This window comes from Amphiura filiformis, chromosome 15 (assembly GCF_039555335.1).
Source record: "Amphiura filiformis chromosome 15, Afil_fr2py, whole genome shotgun sequence".
Classification (NCBI taxonomy): domain Eukaryota; kingdom Metazoa; phylum Echinodermata; class Ophiuroidea; order Amphilepidida; family Amphiuridae; genus Amphiura; species Amphiura filiformis.
The window spans coordinates 63,808,222-63,829,955 of NC_092642.1; the positions used below are offsets into that span (position 1 = coordinate 63,808,222).

At 35.0% G+C, this 21,734-nt stretch overlaps 1 protein-coding gene across 1 annotated transcript in view; it reads right to left on the reverse strand.

Moving 5' to 3' along the window:
* The window catches only part of LOC140171944 (small conductance calcium-activated potassium channel protein 2-like), a 455,506-nt gene that overhangs the window by 164,077 nt on the left and 269,695 nt on the right, over window positions 1–21,734 (reverse strand). The window contains 1 exon segment of the mRNA XM_072195288.1: window positions 21,221–21,734. This exon segment is cut by the window's right edge and continues 801 nt beyond it. Within this exon segment, the coding sequence (XP_072051389.1) occupies window positions 21,221–21,734 (514 nt within the window).

The window sequence follows — 21,734 nt, forward strand, 5'->3', positions numbered from 1 at the left end:
GCTAATAGCCTGTAAGCTTACTGGCCTTATCATGTGTATACAATATTAGCTTATAGAATATGTGGAAATTGCCAAATGTCCACAAGGCAGCTATTGCAGATACGACATACTCCCTTGATATATTATTTTTATGCTTTTTGAGTGCTCTTATGATATAGGCTAATGATTGAAGTTAATAGCTCTCGACCTAAATATGCTAAAAGGCTCGGTAGGTATACCACATTGGTGGTAATATGCGAGCAGGTCGCTTACAATCATTATTGTTTTACACAATACACTTTTCATCAACACGACATTGTTTTAAAATAAATGATAGAAAATGTATAAATTTGATATGATAGATGAATCCGCTGCAAGTACTAGTAAAGCCAATATTAAATATATTTTGTATTTCATCAACGATTAGATTTTAAACATGCCACTTTTTGTACAAGTTGTCTATTATTTGCACTTTAGCCTGCGCCAACCAAGTGGTATACTATTTTAGCTCTCTGCCAGCTTCCCTTACTACATCTAAAATCAGCTTGCACCTCACGTAACTTTCTTGCTGTTCCCATTTTTTCTCGCTCTTTTGAAAGCATTAATTTGGTTCTGTAAAATCTCTACAGTATTCAACGAGCGCTGCTTCATCTCTTTCTTATTTAATCTTACACCAGAATGGGTTGTTCCAGTTGAAATCCATCACCCCTGTGGAAGACATGACCTTAATCTTCCATACCGGGGTTCACATAGAGTTCCCCCATTCAGGTAACCCCATTTGAAATTCACACTCCCTGTGTAGAAGATCAAGGTCATGTCTTCCACACCGGGTGTATATATTGTAACTGGAATATCCCGCTGTATCCATCTTGTGTTCCTGAGCTAGACGACTTGAATAGAGAACAGTCTCACAGCAAATTTGACATCTTTTTAGAAAACCTCCCAATTGAGCGTTGGATTGGGATGTTCTTTCGTTGCTCCGCAAATTTAATAACAGTGTGTTTATATATTCAACCCATGCAATCGTGACATTCGGTATTCAATACAATGGTAGAATAGACATATGCACTATACAACTGCTGAATGGTAAAGACATTCTGTAGACAAACATGCTTTTCATATATTTTTGTAAGCATTTCACATAAGAACTCAAAAGTTATGGCGATGCACATATTTATCTTTGATATGCTTCAATGATCGCTGGCATGTAACATTTTGCAAATTGCTCTTGAAAACGTCAACGCATGCGAAGGTATACACTTAAAATTATTTTAATGTTGAGCGGGTAGTATAAAAAGGCCTCATAAAATAGCTGCCTGCAGGTGTTACGTGTACAATAGAATGCAGAAATTGATCAATATTCATCGAGCAGCTATTACAGATAGGGTCGTCTTTAACATGTCGATGTATATTCTTTATAAATGTCACATTTGTTTGTTTAAAATACAACAAAACATCTAAAAACATATTTGTCAAATAAACGGGTAATTAGAAACAAATCTGAAAGAGCAATTTTAAATGTCACGGCCTTTACATTAAAATGATTAAAACTGAGAAAAGGTGAAATAAACAAACCACACATAAACACAAAGAAAGCAAAATAATAGCAGCATAGAACATAGCATAAAGTTCAGTTCAGTTTAGTTAAATACAAGAGAGGCATCTTACTTTCCTTTTATACTTCCGGTCATTCCCTCCCCTCCCCTCCAATCCCATGTCCTCACTGCATTTAGTATAGTCGGAACCCGGAAGTACAAATGTACATATGATAATTTAAAAAAGAAATCCAGACTGATGACCGAGGTTGTTGTGCGCCATTAGCGCCAATTCGGCTTGAAATGTCGGTGGGGGGGAGGAGGACAACCGTTGTTAAAATTGTTAAAAATTGGCTGAAAAGAACAAAAAATTGGTAATTTTGCCGAAAGGTGTGTGGGGGGACATATTGTAAGTCAAGAAACCTTTTGTTTTGGGTGCAAACTGCATGCAGCACAATTTGTTTGTGCAATTGCGAGATAAGGTTATGTAACACAAAAGTAATTTCCATTGGTATGAAAAATTGGGCATATGGTTATTTTACTTTTTTTCCAAAATTTAACTGCGCCTGTGATATTTCGTTTTTTAAAGCTTTCTTTGATGTAGGCTACATTGCAAAAAAATACCTCACTGCAAACTGAAGATACACCTAAACTGAGCTCAAAAAGAAACTTATAATTTTTTACAACTTGTGAATCACAAGGTCATATCTTAAAATACTGTCAATCAAAATGAACCAAAATTACACACATGATTACCTTAATACTCTACTCAAAAACATGTCAGTAACCAAGCAGTTGTCCAACTGACACAACAGCAAAATGCACTGTCATGGGACAGCTTCCTGGACTTCCTTCACTTTCACAGCCCAACATTTGGCACCCAGGACAAAAAATCTGTGAGAATGCACACAAGATCCTTGCACAGATGATAAAACGGTGCTGCTTTCTGCTTTTCATACACTTTTTTCATGAAACAGGGCTGGGCTGTGAATGTGGTCCAGGAAGCTGTCCCATGTCAGTGCATTTTGCTGTTGTGTCAGTTGATAACTGCTTGGTTACTGACATGTGTTAAGAGTAGAGTATTGAAGTAAATCTGTGTGTAATTTTGGTTCAATTTGATGGACAGAATTTCAAGATATGACCTTGAGAAAAATTATAAGTTTCTTTTTGAGCTCAGTTTATATTGTATATTTTCTTTGATCGGGAGTAATATAAATTGGTTATTATAATGCATGCATCATGATTCAATGAAGAAAAGACAATCGTTTTCTGCATTTTGTAGTAATAAATCTGAAATGCTATTTCAATACTATAAAAATGTATTTTCCCGCTTATTTTTAAGGCATTTTAAAATTCATCAATAAAACTAGTCATAAAATGGCCATCAATAGACTATAACATCAACCGCCTGTGTGAATCTGGTCATTAAACCGTTCATTTTTCAGCAGCACGTGGCTGTTTGTGAAATAATGCATATAAGGTTTTTAACCCCCTGAAAACTAGTTTTTTTTTCTTACAGCATCTCTGATTGGTTAATTGCGGGCCAATTAAAATACAGCTTCTAAATATTCAAATTAAATCATCTTCAGCCCTACCACCATTTCATACCATGTTTCTGATTGGTTCTTCTTGTGGCCAATCAGCAGGATGTAATCAGCATGATTGAGATCCTATCGCATGTTCACGGATGAAAAACGATTGAGAATGAAAAAACATTGGAAATTTGCAACAAATTAGGCTTCAAATTAAGGATTTCATATTTGTGATTGTGAATAGCGCTGGAACTTGTCCGTTTTGAACGCTTTTACGATCCGTATTTTACGTTTGTTTAGTTTGTGTATAAGCAAAGCATACACTATAGTCTATAATTATATCTACCTCCAGTCAGCGGCACTAGCTTTGAAGTCCAGCGTGTTCTGCGTTAGCTTAAGCGTTACTTGGTGCGCGTACATACTTTTACGCATGCGATCAAAGTGTCGCATATGTACACGCATGAAACAACGTTAAGCCAACGCAGCACACGCCGAACCTCAAAGCTATGACTGGAGGTAGATATACTATAACGTACGTTTTCCTAATTATGGTTTTCCGTGAAATTCCAGGCTGGAATTATTCCAATCCTTTTTTGAATTTATTTTGTGGATTTCTTAATTGATGTATAGGCCTACCACAAAGCCTGAACACCAACGTACGTTTTCCTGATTACGATTTCCGCCAAATTATTTTAACCCATGAAAACTACCTGCCGATTGGCCAAAAAGAAGTTTTCATTATCAATCGGACCAATCAGCAACATTGTTAGAATAATTTCACCACGCAAAAAAAATGGACTGAATTATTTGCAAAGCTCCATTCTGATTGGTGATTAAAGTGAAGATATCACGTAATTAACCAATCAGAGGCAATGTTAGATCAGCAGGTAGTGCTCAGGGGGTTAAGGGATCGGATAACGACATTTACATAGTATTTTTGTCAGTATTTCTGGATAAATACCCTCTGCGAAGCGCCTTTATTTCATATTTTGAAGGTACCCGGAGAAAATTCACCAGCTATAAGAAATAACATATATTGACAGTCGGTATTGCCAGTCACGCTATACCAATATGATTCTACGCCAGCAAATGTTAGTGATGTTTTACACGTACGCACGTTTGAATTGACAGCGCTGTAATTTTCAAGAATTGAATATATATATATAATTGTTCCATTTAAACTATGTCAAGCTTGATTTTACCATTAGATAATGAAGCGCGGATAATGTTTTAGGTACGCACATAATATAAAATGTATTGTGAAGATATTTCAAATCATATCTAAATTTTAGTGCAATGATTAATTTGTATAATAGGCCTACGTTAGCGACCCGGCTAATTTGAGTTAACCTGTGGTATAAAACACATTGAGTAATAGATTATTCATATATAATGCGTACAGAGCAAAACCAATAATTGTCCAGATCCAGAAACGTTTATAACTCAATTAGAATAAAAATAAGCTGAACCATTCATCCAAATTCATACTGTTACTGAAATTATAAGAGCACTTTACGTTGTTGCTGAATGAATTGAAATTTATAAGAAAAAAAGACAAAATAGAAAAAATAAATCACCAAAATGAAAAATACGTTTCAAATAAATCCCTAACATGTTATGTTCCTAATGATTATTCCTGTCCACCTTTAATATGCGGTTAAAGGTCATCCCATTCTTTATCGTTGACAAGATGAAGCATTCACCCTGGTGTCCAGGCTGTTGTAAATTGGATAATTAGCGTGCACAGTCATGATCTTAAACAATCTCCTATACGATATCACAACCAACAGACGATAATCGTGCATTCCCATGATGCAATTCGTGAACCAATTCGCAAATGCAGGAATATTAAATGCTATAGACGAATCCAACCAGCCAAGTCATGAAGTCATGGTTAGAATTCAAATGCCGCTTAAAAATCGATGTTATATTGTATTGTGTTGCATAAACGTTCATCATTCTATTGCCTACGAATAACATGGGTGATGGAATGCAGTTTAAAATCCCCGCCAAGGCCGTCTCATTTCACTTTTTAGGTGGGATGGACTCGCCGGGGACCCAGCTATGGCTGCCATTGAGGTATAGGAATGCGTGAAATTGGATTCGTCTAATTTTGCTATAAAATATGCTAATTGTTCGAGCAACAACAACAAAGTCAATTATGCAGGTATAGGCCTACTACGACGCGTATATCTCCAACTTCAACGTTGAAGCATGCATGTTATTGCTTTAAGGCGGGTCGTAGTGTCCACAACCTGAACCTATAGCGGTGCGGGGTAGTGGTGCGGTGTTTGCATTCACATAAATGTGACAGATAAAGCTGACACACATGAGGAATGGTGTGGGTTCTTTTTAGTTAAATTGCTAAACCTGGAACAATATGGCTCACCTTAATGTGCTAAATATTGGCATATTAAAGGCATGACGGGACGACAAAATATCTTCACTCCATAGATTGGCAACCTCATGGCCTCTCTATCCATTTAACTCCATCATTTGTATACACTTCTTACTTGAACACTGTTGCACTCGATGTATACCGAATGTTTCAATATTAAGTATTTACAAAACCACAGCGTGATGAGAGAAAACACATTATAGCTGAGGTTCATATACCTGCCATTTTAAAACTAGAAGTTTTCAAAGGCACGCTTGTATACACTTGCAATGTTGGTTACAGAATTAACAATCAAAACTGAAATTTAAAATAAAAGTGATAAACATAATGCATTACTTATTATAAACATCTTTGTTATAAATCGTGTTTTTAAACGTGTTACATGTGTATTTTCAAGAAATTCGGCTTCACGAATGTATCTCAAAAAATGTAGGCCTACATCTGAAGTAGGGCTATATACGCAATAGAATAAATATTGTAAAAGGTTATTGCACATAAGGATTGCAAAAATGGTAGATTAAATAAAATAAGTGGCCTGAAAAATATACAGGGAGAAACAAAAAAGTTAGTAAACTACCTCAAATAAGCATAATTGTCTATATATACCAGATGTAAACTGTTATTTATCTTGGGCCTCATGGAAGAACAGAGGATACCTTAAAACATCCACTGAATGAGTAACCCAGGCAAAAGAAGAAATAAAACAAACAAACAAACAAACTTTTGAGTCGGAGTAAGCCGGAATATTGGCAATTGCCTTATTTTATACTGTATCTCACATTAACTAACAAATTAATGCTAATTTAAGGATTTAGATTTGAACATTGAAATCGAGTCTCGACTATTGTATAATTACCGTTCTTCCTAATCGTACACTGCTAAATATAGAAAATATAGAAAAGAATTAACATCACATGCAGGCACTAGCATAGCTCAGCTCAAAAACAATTCCAAATAGAGAACGTAGAAATTGTGCATTAACGCATTATGTTAGTATAAGAAGATAAGAAAGTTGATCATTTGATAATGAACGATTTCAGTTTGGTATGATTTCCACATGAAGAAACTTCACACCATTAAATTTTACACCCTAGTCGCTAATGGCGAACGATACGCTTTTGACCAGTAATCCTTAGTCATTCTTTTCAAAGCAACACACACATATACATGTATTATCTACCATCTCAACAGGCAAATCGCCCATTGCTCTATTAGCTTGATTAAACATGTTAAAATATTAATCGTACTCAAGAACGCGTCTTTTTTAGATAATTCTAAGGCCTTTGACACTTTGGTAAAAAGTTGTTTCATATGTGAAAGAGCGTTATTTACCAAAAAGTTGCATTGTAGGATATATTGTACATGTAGGTATGATCTTGAGGTACGGTCAAATGTTTACCAATCAGACAAAATTATGGCAATTATTTTTCTCGTTGCTTTCATCTATAAATTTTAATTATAATATTTCAACCCATACGCTCACTTTATGATCATCGCGCACACTGGGTTGAATCTCAAACATGACAATCTCTAGGACGCAGTTCAATTAACCCCTATATGCTTATACACTAAAAGAATGAATGTTAGATGCTTTGGGTACAAAAACTCATATTCCCCCACTTTGAGGTCAAAATTGAACCTTAGCTTCTTTAATGGGCTATGCCGTTGTAACTGAGCTCATTTATTGCTCGCAGTGCAAGTTGTCATTAGCCAAAGAGGACACGCTCCACATACATTTTTCATTACGAGCTCAGTAATTATAGCTTTCAATCCATTTTGATCAATATAGCAGTTTTAAAGCATTATTGTTTTTTTCCTTCAATATTCAACCTGCAATTAGCCACCATGTCATGTTCATTGCCTAGGATCATCGGAGTGAGCTGTTCCATTTGAAATCTATACACCCCCTATGGAAGATAAGACCTTATTCTTCCACAGAGGGGGTGTGAATATGAAATAGGGTTACCCGAATGGGTAACTTCATTTGAAATATACACCCACTGTGTATTAGATTTTAACTGGAATAGCCAAAAAAGGGATAGGGCCTAGTTCATTTTTAAATCTATGTCTACATTTTGATTTTTGTTAACTCTAAAGAGTGTCAGCTTATTTTCTACTTTCCATAATTTTATACATAGTAAATTACTAGTACCATGTTTTTGAATTATCACATCGAGTAAAACAACCTTTGGATTTTATTTGCACCATTTCGTGTCCTGTATTGCTCAAAGTGACATGTGGGTTCATAGGCTTCAACATAAAAAGTACAAGTTTGAGATATTTTCTCAAAAAATCAAGAGCATTGAACTGAACCAATACTAGGCTTGTTTGTACTCATTTTAATGCATTTTTCATGCTGATTCCAAATAAGGTCATGAAAATGTAAAATTCTGAAGTTTTTGAATTTGAAAAATAATTGAAACTTGTCATCTGTAGTCGACACCCGTCGTGGAAGGAGTTAAGAAAGGTAACACTGGCGTCGTAGGCCTATTGTGTCTGGTATAGCGTAATCACTATCTGAACCGAACGAATACACCAAAAGTGAAAAATTAACAATGTTAAATTTAAAAAAGATAACAAAGGAAAAAACGAAGAGCGAGAAGCAACACAAAACAAAATGGTGTTAAGCTATAAGAGTAATAAATTAGCCTCAACATGTATATATATATATACATATAAATATATATCTGTGTGTAGGCCTATTGCGTGGGAAGAGGTAGAAAAACACAAGGTATATCCATGTGGAAAAGAGACGACGCTAAATGATTTAGTACTCCCATCAACTAAAATATAACTGTATCAAATTCATCTCTGTTACGATCAATGTTGAATAAACAGTGTGATCTTACGAACTACTGACACAGTATTTGATATATTTGTACTTATTTTGGCAGTATTTCATTTTAATTTCAAATCTGATTGAAAAAAAAATCAACTTTCACGATTTTTAATGACATCGGTAAAAAATCGTGGCAATATCGTCTGCTTGCAAATGTTTGCGCGGGAAACGGGCTAATATTGTTTTAATGCATGCACAATCCTCCATTATAACACAGTCGAATTAAAAATGCGTTAAATCTATATGCTTCCGCTGCTAAAATGTCACAGCAAACGATTCTTACTGTGTCCGTGGTACTTTAAAACCTATTTTGTTAAATGTCAGTCCTGTGTTTCGATAAAACTGTAGTTGTTGTAAACACTATGTTACCGATGTAGTCGAAGACAAAAAGCTGTGCATAATTTATGTGTGAAGATGAGAAAACATTGTACTTAAGTGTTATTACAGAGCCATATGGACGATGTGGTCACATCGCAAAATATTGTAAAAATAACATTTTGAGTGCAATGTGCTGAATGTTGATCTTCTCTTCAGATTTTAAGTATTTAAAATCTTTAACAGCAAATTTTAAAATGTTATTCTTACATGGTTATAGTTGTTTTGAAATTCGTGTGATCGTGTGAATAAAGATGTTGTGTCTGCAAGTTGCATAAAAAACCGAGTATAGCTGCTATAAAGTAGATGACCTTTTAGTTTTATTTAAAGATATAAATTTGGCTTTAAAATGGGTACAAAACGATTTGTAGACTCTACTGTTTGTAACATCACATGCACAGCTCAAAAATTAACGTTATCATGTTTTGAGAAAGAATGATTGAAGTATTTTGGATTCATCTTAAAGAAATGACCATCTCATTGATCTCAACATACTGTAAATTCAAAATGTCCAACCATTAATGTGGTACAGGCAAAGCGCGCATTCACAACGCCATAAAGATCGGATATCGCCGACTGAGGCAGCGACATGAAGTTACTTGACTATAATAATATAATAATTAATAATATATTAGTGTCACGTTGTTAGCCTTGCCTACTCACACTGTGCTATGCTTGTTCATTTGGCGTATTACTACGTCAATAATGTTTCAATGCATTTTATTTTCCGCCATATTTTGATGATACTGTTTCAATATGAACAATGTTTATCATTGGGGATCGAGTGGATGTGTGGAGGGATGCGGGGGATATTATGATGTTTTCGTTGGCGTGATTATCTATGAAATGAGTGATGATACAGAATTAATTAAAATGCTCCAATTTTATTGTAAATACAATAATTATTATGAATAATCATTCGGCTGAGCTGCGGAGCAGGCTATCACAGTTCACAATTGGTTATACATTAATACAAGTGTGGAAATGTTCTCAGTTTTCTGCAGCCACTCACTCAAGCTGAACATGATGAGCGCGTACAAAATGTGGTTGTATTCAGTGATTCGTAACTGAATGGAAGAAGAAATAAAACAGTTTAAAGATTTGTTTGCGTTGATGTAGGCCTATATTCAAATTCTTAAAAGACTTTGACAAAACTGAAGGTCTATATCAATAAAACTATATAAATTAATTAATTATGGTTCAGTGACATTTTAATTTGAAGTGTGTCTGTATTGAGTTAAAATGTGCATGTTCCTTTAATCCCTTTTAATATCATCTTTATTTCTCAAATATGCAATTAATCTCATCTCTTACATGTTTTTTTAAACAAATAATGCGTATCATATTTAAAGCATTAAAACATGCTTTTCATCTTGCTTTTTAAGGTCAAAGTATATTAATTTCCACTAGAAGATCACGTAAAAGCTGCCGAGGAGGAATATGATACATGCCCAAGTCATCCATATAAACATCTCAAAAAAAGTAACTGACCCCCTTAAATGATGACCATTATTTAAAAACGGATGATTGTATTACAAATCTGTCAAATGCGTTTGAAGCAGAATTTATTTCTGCACATTTTGACACCTCATTTGTAGCAATTGACTAAATATTGACGTCACAGCGTACATTTAAATCAATGTAGCCCAAGATCTGAAAGTTGCAGTAAATTCTATTGATTTGGCATTCAGTGTAATGGAAGGAAATCTGTGTAATGATATCTGAGTGTTTTTGTATTGTAAACATTTGTGTGTAAAGTGCAACTTTCAAATCTGGACCTCACTACATTAAACTGACCGATGTTTTATTGTTTTCTGGTCTATTGTATCAAATGAGGTGTCAAAATGCGCAGAAATAAATTCTGCTTCCAACGCATTTAACAGATTTACAATAGCCCCTTTTGAATAATGGCCATTATTTAAGGGGGGTTAGTTACTTTTTTTGAGATGTTTACTATGATACTTATGTGTCAGCATCGTTAATGCTTTGCTTAAAAAAATCCCTTTAAAAGGGATGGTCGCTGACACATAATATCTTTGATGATTAGGTCTTAAAGTAAGAAAGTAAATTATAAACGCCATAATGTACGATTTCCTTCAAATTTAAAATTTGTTATTCTATATTCAAAATGCTGAAATAATACTATATGGAGTAATAATTGTAGGGAAAGGTTTCTGTCCATTTTGAGCTGAAATAAACAAAGTCAAGTGAAAGAAACCCTATTGGATATTTTGGCCGTTTAACACGTAGTTCTATATGGGAGGACATAAAGTCATAATTCATGAAATTATGACTCTATGTCGAAATTTGCTCTGTTGACCTACAAACACAATGAATTTGGCTGATTCCATTTAGGTGCAAGTTGGGATATGTGTAAACATTACAAATATGCTAAAAAGTCGGGTTTGAAAAAAAAAAGAACCAATTTCATATTATAAGATCGTTTATGGCTTTAAACGTCGAAATAATAAAATTTATTAACGTATAGTTACAAAATAATTAATCAAACGATTCAGTCTGTTATAAATGTGCAGAGAGATGTGTTATTTTGTAATTATAATTCCACTTGGGTGACACGAACTGGACAAAATGCAAGCATAGGCCTATATAGATATATAAATATTGCTGATAAAATTTAGGCAATAAATATAAAATTATGGCAATCTTAAATTGCAGCTGACGGTATTATGAATGAATGTGTCTTTTTTTTAGCCACATGGCTTTTGGACTCTGCTGATATGTCATTTTGAATAATACCGTAAATACTGTTTTTGATGAAAGCTAAATTAATACGATACATGCGTAAATATGCCAATACAATATATTGGTCTTACAATAATACTTGTTTCTATATTCTTGGATCTGTAATTTATTTGCTCAAATTCCATAATGGCGCCTGGATTAATTTAGCTTTCATCAGAAGCACTCTATAGTCGATATGCTTGTAGACGAGGTTTGACGGTATAAACGTCATTTTGGCCTCTTTAGCTTCACTTCACGCGCTTTTTCAGGCTTTTTCAAACTTTACAGGTTTTTTCATAGATGATCATTCTTATGCCTGATCGACACATAGGGACGGGATTACTTAAAATTGAAATTCCACACGCTGTAAAGATGTGTAAATAAGTCAAATCAGACAGTCGCTTGTTTTTGCAATGGTGATCTGCTATTGAAAATATCCTTATTGTATGAGATATCGTGAAAATAATATTTAGTTTAATGAATTTTAGGTTTAAAATTGTTTCAGACCCGAGCTTTAGATAGAACATTATATCAAAAACGTTTTTAGCATAAACATACCATAGGGAGGGCCTTGTCTCGCCTGCTAGTCTTATTAGGATAGTGAAATTTAATGATATTAGAGGATAGTGAAATTTGATGATACACTAGGATCGACAACATCAACATGCACATCCATCAGCACACAGTTCTTTAACCCTAATACATTTGTACATTCATTGAATGACCTTTGAAACTTTGGGTACAAAAACACATACTCTGCAATTTGAGGTCAAATTTTGCACTTTGATTGTTTAATTGAGATTATTGGACTATACCACTGAGACGAGGCTATTGTGGTCCATGATATTATCTTGATAAAACCAAAATTAGGCTTGGCGTGAGCTCTACGGAATACCATTGTAAGTCGAACTGTGTTCACTGCTTGTCATCTTCAATACACCATGTCCTAGTTTAAGTTGAATTTAAACGGCAGCCAGTAGCTCTGAGCGATTGTATGTTGTAGCCAATCAGCTGCGTCGTATCTATTTCTGACGCAAAGCAAAGTATGCACTATTGGTGGGAAATAAATCGCTAACCAATCGCCATTTTTGCGTCTCAAGTCTTATTTCTGATATGCTATATACACAGCGACGTTACAGTCGTCTACGGTTCACTATATCACACTAAACATGCTAAACAAAAATGGCTTTCATCTATATATATTTACTTTCTATTTATCATCATCTTGGCGAGATAATATAGCATCGGTTTTCAATATTGAATCTTCCCCATACATGTATTATTATTATATGCGGAGTTCCCAATACACAAGTTTGAGGTTTATTATTGTGAGAATTTTAGACAGGGAGGAAAAACCTGGTTTATATACCCTACATGCCAATCACGTCCCGAATCACGTATATCTGTTTAAGTGTGACGTATATATTCATACATTAACGGCCTCAGGGTATTGTTGTTTTATCTCATTATATCATAATTATGTATTATCAATTCTTGCTAATAACGTGCTTGCTTCGTGACAATTTATCATCAACTTTAAACGAACCTGACATATCGTTTCTTTCAGCATGAATGTGCTTCGCTTAATCGCAGTCGATACTACTCATTGTTTGCAAGTGAGCTCCTCGATTAAAGTTGTTAATCAATTATGATCTTGACATGATATTTCAAAGTCTAAAATAAGGAATTGAAGAATAATTAATTACTTTAAACTAGAGTGTATCCGCTCTCATCGTATTATTGCTCAGATCAGCTAGTACAAAATATATAATCAAACAGCTGCGCCAAGTGAACTAACATATACAAATTATTAAAGCAATAATTTGGTTTTATTGAGAGAGGCACTACAGAGTTTTCTTGTTCATATTTTATTTCAATAATATTTTATTTCTTTAGCATTGGCCAATGTGTGTGCACACTCAGGAATTATACAAATAATCAAAATACCGGTAATTCCTTTTTGAGATGAAAGACTACTATACAACCCTTTCGAGGACAAACACACAGAAAATCCATGTGTACAATGTCAAGTGTGAATGGAGGAGTGTGTCCTCGGAAGGTACAGTATAGTGAGTAGTGTACGGGGCTGTTGAGGTAAGATGGGGGTGTGCAGTGTGCACACAAGTTTGACACTAAAGTACGTTTTCCTCTTTACGGTGCTCCTTTCATTCGCGCTATCTAAACAAATCAATGTAAAGGGGGCCTATATTGTTGTCTGATTCATTATGAAAAGTGAAAGGGAAAGTGAGTACGTATGTGGGGTGGGTGGGTGGGTATATGAAGGGATGCACGAGGTGTGTGTGTGTATGAACGAATCTATGCATGCATGGGGGTGGGTGTGTATCGTTTGAGGTATAATATAATTATCATGCTTGGTTTAATATGATATTTCGATGTCTTCCATCGTATTATATTCACCTATTAAAACTACCCTGAAAGACAAATATCAATCGGGAAAATTACAAGCTATAATATTTACACAATTAATTCAAAATAGACGGGTATTAAAATGCAGCATAGACGGCATCCCAAGATGCATAGCGACAAAGTTGAATTTAAATACTCAAATTAATTGTGTAGATATTATTAGCTTGCATTTTTCCCCGATTGATATTTATCTTTCAGGGTAGTTGTAATAGGTTAATATGATTATTTTACGATGGGAGTTGAACAGCAGAAATCATGTTGTCCCATAATGCATTGTTGTACTAAATCACATATGGAATTTTAAAGCTTGCTATAATTGAAGACAGAGATCAAAAGACCAGTTTGCGTCTGACGTCATCTGTCAATCAAACTCGAGCACGATTTTTTTACAAGTGTCGTGATGATGATGATGTCTTGCTGAACGTGACGGTAAAACCAGACGCCTTATTGTTAATTTTGCACCTTCAAACATACAAACCATCGCAAAAGTTATGTCTTTATAGTAGGAAACTTTCTCCCGAAGGCACCATGTCAACAATGCCTATAGTAAAGTTGCTTTTTGCCTTGTAAAAGTACGTGACTTGTAGACATTGTCTGCTATTCCTTTTCTTCGATCGGCACCAGATAAATCGGCCTTCCTTTTACGCGCTATTATAATGAAAGACCGAGATAAAAAGACTAGTTCTTGTCTGAAATTCTGCCGTACTGCGCAGGTCGGCAACCAATCACGGCGCGACCTTGCCCTGACGTCAGACGCAAACTAGTGTTTTTTTTATCTCCGTCTTTCATTATAACCAATCAAGGATCGTAGAGAATTTGATTGACAGTGACGTCAGACGCAATCTAGTCTTCTATTATGCGATACGTTGCTAAATAGGACAGGGTAGTTGTGCATGCCATGCAGTCTTTGTACCGGTATAAGGGCACGAAATAAGAAGTCCTAATTTCTTATTTCTCGAACCAAGGACTAAGACCAAGCAATTGATTTGTTGGGAGTGGCCTTTCTTTTCCTTGCTTTTTCTTCGTTCGGTTCCTTTCTAGTTTTCTCTTCATACAACAGGCATGCTATAAGCTTTTAAGCTTGGCCAGGGCATTTTGCCTGGTCCCACCAGGACAAAAGTGTGGACCGACTGGTTAAACAAACAATTGACAATTGAAGCAATTGTCTTAATTTTTCAAAATTATGCGCTAGTTTATAGAAACACTAAAATAAGGCATGATGGGAAGAAAACATCGAAATATCAAAGAGCACGATGCTAATCATTAGGTTTATATAATATTTTGAATTATTAAATATTTTATCGTTGTTAACGTCATTAATATTTCCTTTTATATAATTCAGTGCCGACTTATCTGAGGACAAGTAAAAAAACCGCGATAACTCCAGAATAATTATACGTGTTAAACGTTTACTCAAATCCTAATCGTTATCCTAACCCTACAGCAATTATTTTAAACGTCTTGAATGCTATACCCTAAACATTGTCATTGACTAATACCGTCTACAAGCAATCAAGCATACAGAAGCGTATACCATGTATACAGCCTGTTTTAAACGGGCGCACGCCCCGGGTATCAAAAAAAAGAGAGAGAGAGAAGAGAAATTGTAGAAAAAGAGAAGAGAAACGCCTGTGTGCATGTGATTTTGACGAAATTAAGCTCTTTTTTAGCTTTAAAATATTTTGTTACAATTTAAACCATTGACCATGCATATAAGCTTCAATATGTTGTATTTACACGTTTCATGACTTTTTCTTAGCTCACCAAGAAATTTGCGCCCCGGTTGAACGAGTTCTGTATGCGCGCCTGACATATGCCTCTAAATGAGTGTTTTTTGAGAGAGACAAAAGGCAGACACCTTCCACAACAACATTATCTGGAGTTTGAGCAATAATGATACAGGCGGCTGTACAAACATGTATTATTGTGTAAGACCAATCTATATTGTAATGTTTTTGTGGATGCTGTCTGTCTTTCATCTCTTTCGTCAAAATAAACAATTATTTAGAGGTGTACAAATGCTTGTATAGGCAGAATTCTACGGTAGGCCTATTATATACATGTAAATGTCGGCCTTCGTTCCCTCTTCCTAAATGACAGTTTGACGGTCTGTGCTCGAACCCTAAAAATACTGCAATGGTGGCGAAGGATAGACCCGAAGAGCTGTGCTAAAAGGTACAGATACAGTTCACGACAAAATGCGAAAGTTTAGTGCAAGAACTCCGTTTGTATTGTAGATGTGAGCGATATAGAACGCAGAAATTGTCTATAGGACAGCTATAATTGCAGATTACAACTCCGCTCGAATTGTTAACCCACATTCTACAAAAGAAAGCGCAGGTCGTAAAACCCGGTCGTAAAGAACTGAAAATTTGATATATGTTAGATACACAATGTCTCTTGTTGTCGCGCCATAACAAAAACAGCCACATCTTCTGTAGTTTCAATCAGTGAGTCCGCCATGATGTAATATTTGACTTTCCATATCAGTTTACCATCTGTTCACTGTATTCACAAAACCGATTATTCCTTTAGAAAAGCGATAACACGCGATAGCAGGGCTAAATGCATCCCTGTCGTTTCCCTTTTCCGTCGTCATAGAAACCGAGGACTCTTTAGATTTTCTTTTAATGAATGTGGAAGCAAAGAAGAATGAGTCGAGTCGTTGACTTTACCTATTCATAGACTTCTGGATTTTCTCCAGCTTTTTCCTTTTTTTTTATTAAGGGTGTGCCAAGTTATAATCTAGGGAAAAGATTATTATACATAAGTATATGCTTGAATAGAATGGGAGTATACGCAACCACTTCGGGGACGCAACCACTTCGGGGAGTATACGCAACCACTTCGGGGAGCATCCATAGTCCGAGGGGTGAATCGTCCGATTTTTTTCGGACGAATCACATTCGGACTAATAGATGCTCCCCGAAGTGGTTGTGTTTACTCCCCGAAGTGGTTGCGTATACTCCCCGAAGTGGTTGCGTATACTCCCATTTTATTCAAGCTTATACTTCATGGCCATTTTAATTATAGGGTTTAAGCTGAGACTCGAAGCAACCAACAACAAAAAATCGTCGTTTTTCATTATCTATATCAATAAATTATTGAAAAATAACACTTTGATGCTTTGTAAAAGTTCATTCTACAAATCATATACACTCTAAATTACAGGGATTTAAATTCAAATCCAAAAGACTTACTTTCAAAACATTTAACATGTTTAACGAACTCATATCTTCTTGCTTCCATACACATTTCAACTATAAAAAAAATTCACTTAAATCTTCTCTCCTTTCACTGGTGCATGGTGTCCTTAAATCTTCTGTCCTTTCTTTTAGTGTTCTAGAATGAATAATATTATTTTTAAGTCCTAGCTGGTCCTCTATCCATTTGATTCATCTCATGTTTAAGGCTTTCCCCTTTTGACTAATGCATATTTTATAATAAGATGTGGAAGAGGTACCCTAGTCGTAAACAATTCACTGTATCAACATATAATGATATTATTAATTACATAATACAGGAATGAGGTGACTAATTTGGGGTTGGTAATTGCGCATGATGATAATACTTGAGGCTAATTTGCTAAAACGGTTACAAAGAGCAATTATTAGAGTCACTCAACTTTTGCTTATCTTTTTGCTAATCTATATTAACATTATTCACTTAAATCGCCTGTCCTTTCACGAGTGTCCTTCTAGAGGATAATGTTATTTTAAGTCCTAGCTATATCATCTCATATACCTATTAACCTCGTCAAAAACCATTAAAACTCTTACAAGCAAGTATACAAGATACATGTTTAAAGGCTTTCCCCTTTTGACCAATGCATATTTCATAATTAAAGATGGAAGAGGTACCTAGTTGAATCCAGCGCAAACAATTCACTGGATCAAAATATAACAATTATATGATGATATAAAAGAAACTTATTTGCGATTTGTTATTGCGTATGGTGATATATAATTTATGTACGTGATGCTAATTTGCTGATGAAAAGTTTACACATATCAGTTAGAGTCACTCAACTTTTGCTTATCTTTTTGCTAATCTATATTAACATTACTATTCACTTAAATCGCCTGTCCTTTCACGAGTGTCCTTCTAGAGGATAATATTATTTTAAGTCCTAGCTATATCATCTTAGGCCAAGTAAAAAATAAATACATGTTTACGTCCGGTTTTTACAAAAAAATGGAGGAAGAGGGGCCCTTTTATTTTGTATTTTTATCGATAAAATTGGTGTAAATACCCATACTAATAGAGCTGTTTGGATCAGCGTATGATATAAATGCATGGAATAAGGAGACTGAGGCCCTTTTTATTTGTTGTTCTGATGAGTTAACGTGAGGCTAATGATCAAAAACCTTCCAAATTAAAGTGTTTCTTGTATCTTAACAAGTTTATAGAATGTTATCCCAACTTCTTTTGACATATTTTTGAAAATTATAACTGAATTTCAAAAACTAAAATATATTTGAGGAAACCTCAAAAGGAAGCTTCTAGAGGACGTAATATTATTTTAATTTTTTATTTGGCCTTATATATCTTATATTAACCTCATCAAATACCCCTCTTATAACCTTTATACAATCAAGTATACATGATGATATACGTGTACATGTTGGCTGGCCCCTTTGACCAAATGTATATTTTATGATAAGAGGTGGGAGAGGTACCCAAGTTGAATCCAGAGTAAATAATTCAGTGGATCAACATTATGATATTTTAATTGCATGGGGAATAAGGCGACTAATTTGGGGTTCTTAATTGTGTATGATGATATAACGTGAGGCTAATTTGCTAAAAAGGTTGCAAATTATATAATTTATGTACGTGATGCTAATTTGCTAAAAAGTTTACACAGATCAGTTAGAGTCACTCAACTTTTGCTTATCTTTTTGCTGATCTATATAAACATTACTATTCACTTAAATCGCCTGTCCTTTCACGAGTGTCTTTCTAGAGGATAATATTATTTTAAGTCCTAGCTATATCATCTCATATATCTATTAACCTCATCAAATACCCCTCTTATAACCTTTATACAATCAAGTATACATGATGATATACGTGTACATGTTGGCTGGCCCCTTTGACCAAATGTATATTTTATGATAAGAGGTGGGAGAGGTACCCAAGTTGAATCCAGCGTAAAGAATTCAGTGGATCAACATTATGATGATATTGTAATTGCAGGGGAATAAGGCGACTAATTTGGGGTTCTTAATTGTGTATGATGATAAAACGTGAGGCTAATTTGCTAAAAAGGTTGCACAGATCAGTACGAGTCACTCCACTTTTGCTTATCATTTTGCTAATCTATATTAACATTTATACTATTCGATTAAATCTCCTGTCCTTTCACGAGTGTCCTTCTGGAAGATAAATATCATTTTAACTTGGTCCTCTCCATTTTATGCATCATAATTATATTAACCTGGTCAAATAAACCCTTTTCAAACAAGCAAGTATACAAGATGATATACTTATACATGTAAAAGGCTGGCCCCTTTTGACCAATTCATATTTCATAATTAGAGATGGAAGAGGTACCCTGGTTGAATCCAGCGTAAATAATTCACTGAATCAATCTGATGATATTAAGGCGACTAATTTGTGATTTGTAATTGTGCATGATGATATATAATTTATGTAGGTGAGGGTACTTGCTAAAAAGTTTACACAGATCAGGTAGAGTCACTCAACTTTTGCTTATCTTTTTGGTAATCTATATAAACATTACTATTCACTTAAATCGCCTGTCCTTTCACGAGTGTCCTTTTAGAGGATAATATTATTTTAAGTCCTAGCTATATCATCTCATATATCTATTAACCTCTTCAAAGAACCGTCTTAAAACTCTTAAAAGTATATGGTGATGTAGACGTATTATACATGTTTAAGGCTGGCCCCTTTTGACCAATGCATATTTCATAATAAGAGAAAGAGCAAGAGTAATTGAGAAAGAGCAATAGCAAGAGGTACCCTAGTTGATTCAAGCGTAAGCAATTCATTGGATCGACCTACCTCATGATATTTTAATTACTTAGACTAAAGGTGACTAATTTGCGAGTCGTAATTGCGCATAATGATATTTGGGTGATGCTAATTTTGCTAAAAAGGTTATAGAGTGCTTTGGTCACGTTTGTAGTTTTAGTGTATCAAAAATGCGTAAGCAAATAATATATGCATTCGTTCTTTCGTCTAGTTTGGCACTCTGTGCATAAAAACACGTATGCAATGCATGAACTACGTTTGTTTTCAAGTTACAATTGATTTTTGGATATTTATAGAAATGTACATTAGCTGTAAGGTTTATTCATAAAAGGATTTATTTTAAAGCGACAAGAAAGGTTAATTCTTAAATGTGTGGCACAAAATATATAACATCATATGCGGACAAAACATACTATTTTAAATATATTTTGAAGTGGCTGTATAGACAATTAATATTTTGAATATACATATATAATGAATTCATTTAAAGTGATGAACAGTATACGTATCTTACCGTCTTCGTTCCTAACATGCTTACAAAATACCTTACTCAGTTTGGGTAATTCAACTCACGCGTATTTTATTGCGCAGCTTTATTTTATATACTTTTCTTTCTTACTCGTCCCTGGTGATTTTAAATAAATGCATTATGAAAATGATACAAACTGAGACTTATGTATCCTCATTTAATTTTCAGTGTAACATAATATACCAGCCTTGTCGTGGCCTCCTTTTAACAATATCAAACAGTCCAGAGGCTAGATGTAAAAACCAGCCTGGGCTATCCACTATATATATAGTGAGAGGACTTACTTCCGGGTCCTCTCTCTGCATGAATAATTTGCTGTCTTCTGAAGATGAGAATGCCACACCAGCATGGTAAAAGCATACTGGTGTCTGATTTCAAGTTGAACACTTGAAACGCTATGGCTGGATATGATAATCTGATATAGTCTAACAAACATGTTCATCAATAATTTGTGTTTTTTACCTTTCTTTTTTAAATAATGTCAATAAATTGGAAGAAATAAAATGTTATGCCTGGATGACTAATCTTGATACTTGTATGCATACATATGCATAGAAGCTGAACGACTGTGGTGTAGGTGCGTACAGTGAATTGGCGGAAAATACATGTATACCCAAAATGAATATAATTTCAAGCTTGGGTTGGCTCACAATTGTAATATTTCAGCAATGCGTGTGATTACAAGGACATGCTGTAGTAGTGGTAGCGTGGATAGAGGTGACAGATTGTGAAATGCCACAATATCTATACATAGGTATCAATACGTGCAATGGGTCCCTATCGGTCCTTGTTTACATACACATGTCAATGGTTTAAAGGGTGGCATATTTGCTATAGTTTTGTTATTGTTATTTTATACTTTACCTTGCCGTATGAAAACCAGGATAATTCCGTCTCCACGATCATGACTACTATTCCAAACATAGCAATAACAAGGGCATAGTCACTAATTTGTTTCCTTCGGTCAAATAACATCTTCCTCCTGGACAAACGGTAACTGGTCGCCGAATGGTTAGCTTTCGACTTCTTTTGTTTGCCCATCTGTAAGGGGCCAGCACCCCCACTGCCTTTAAGACCGTCCGTGGTGCCATTTCCTTTCATGTCAGACGACAAATTCGTATCAGCACGCAGTTGCAGTGGGCTAAACCGGGGAATGGCTCCGTTCACGATAGCCGAACGGTGCGCCAGGGTGATAAACCGATTGCCTTCTCCAAAGAAAGGCTCATGGAAGTGCGACGTGCTATAAAGATGTGACGTCCTACTGCTTGATTTGATACGTTGTTGTTGTTTTGCTGTTGTAGAACCTTCATTTGTTGTTGATGAACTTGTAGAACGCTGTTGTATAGGTGGTGGAGGTACTGATATACTTGGCGGTGGT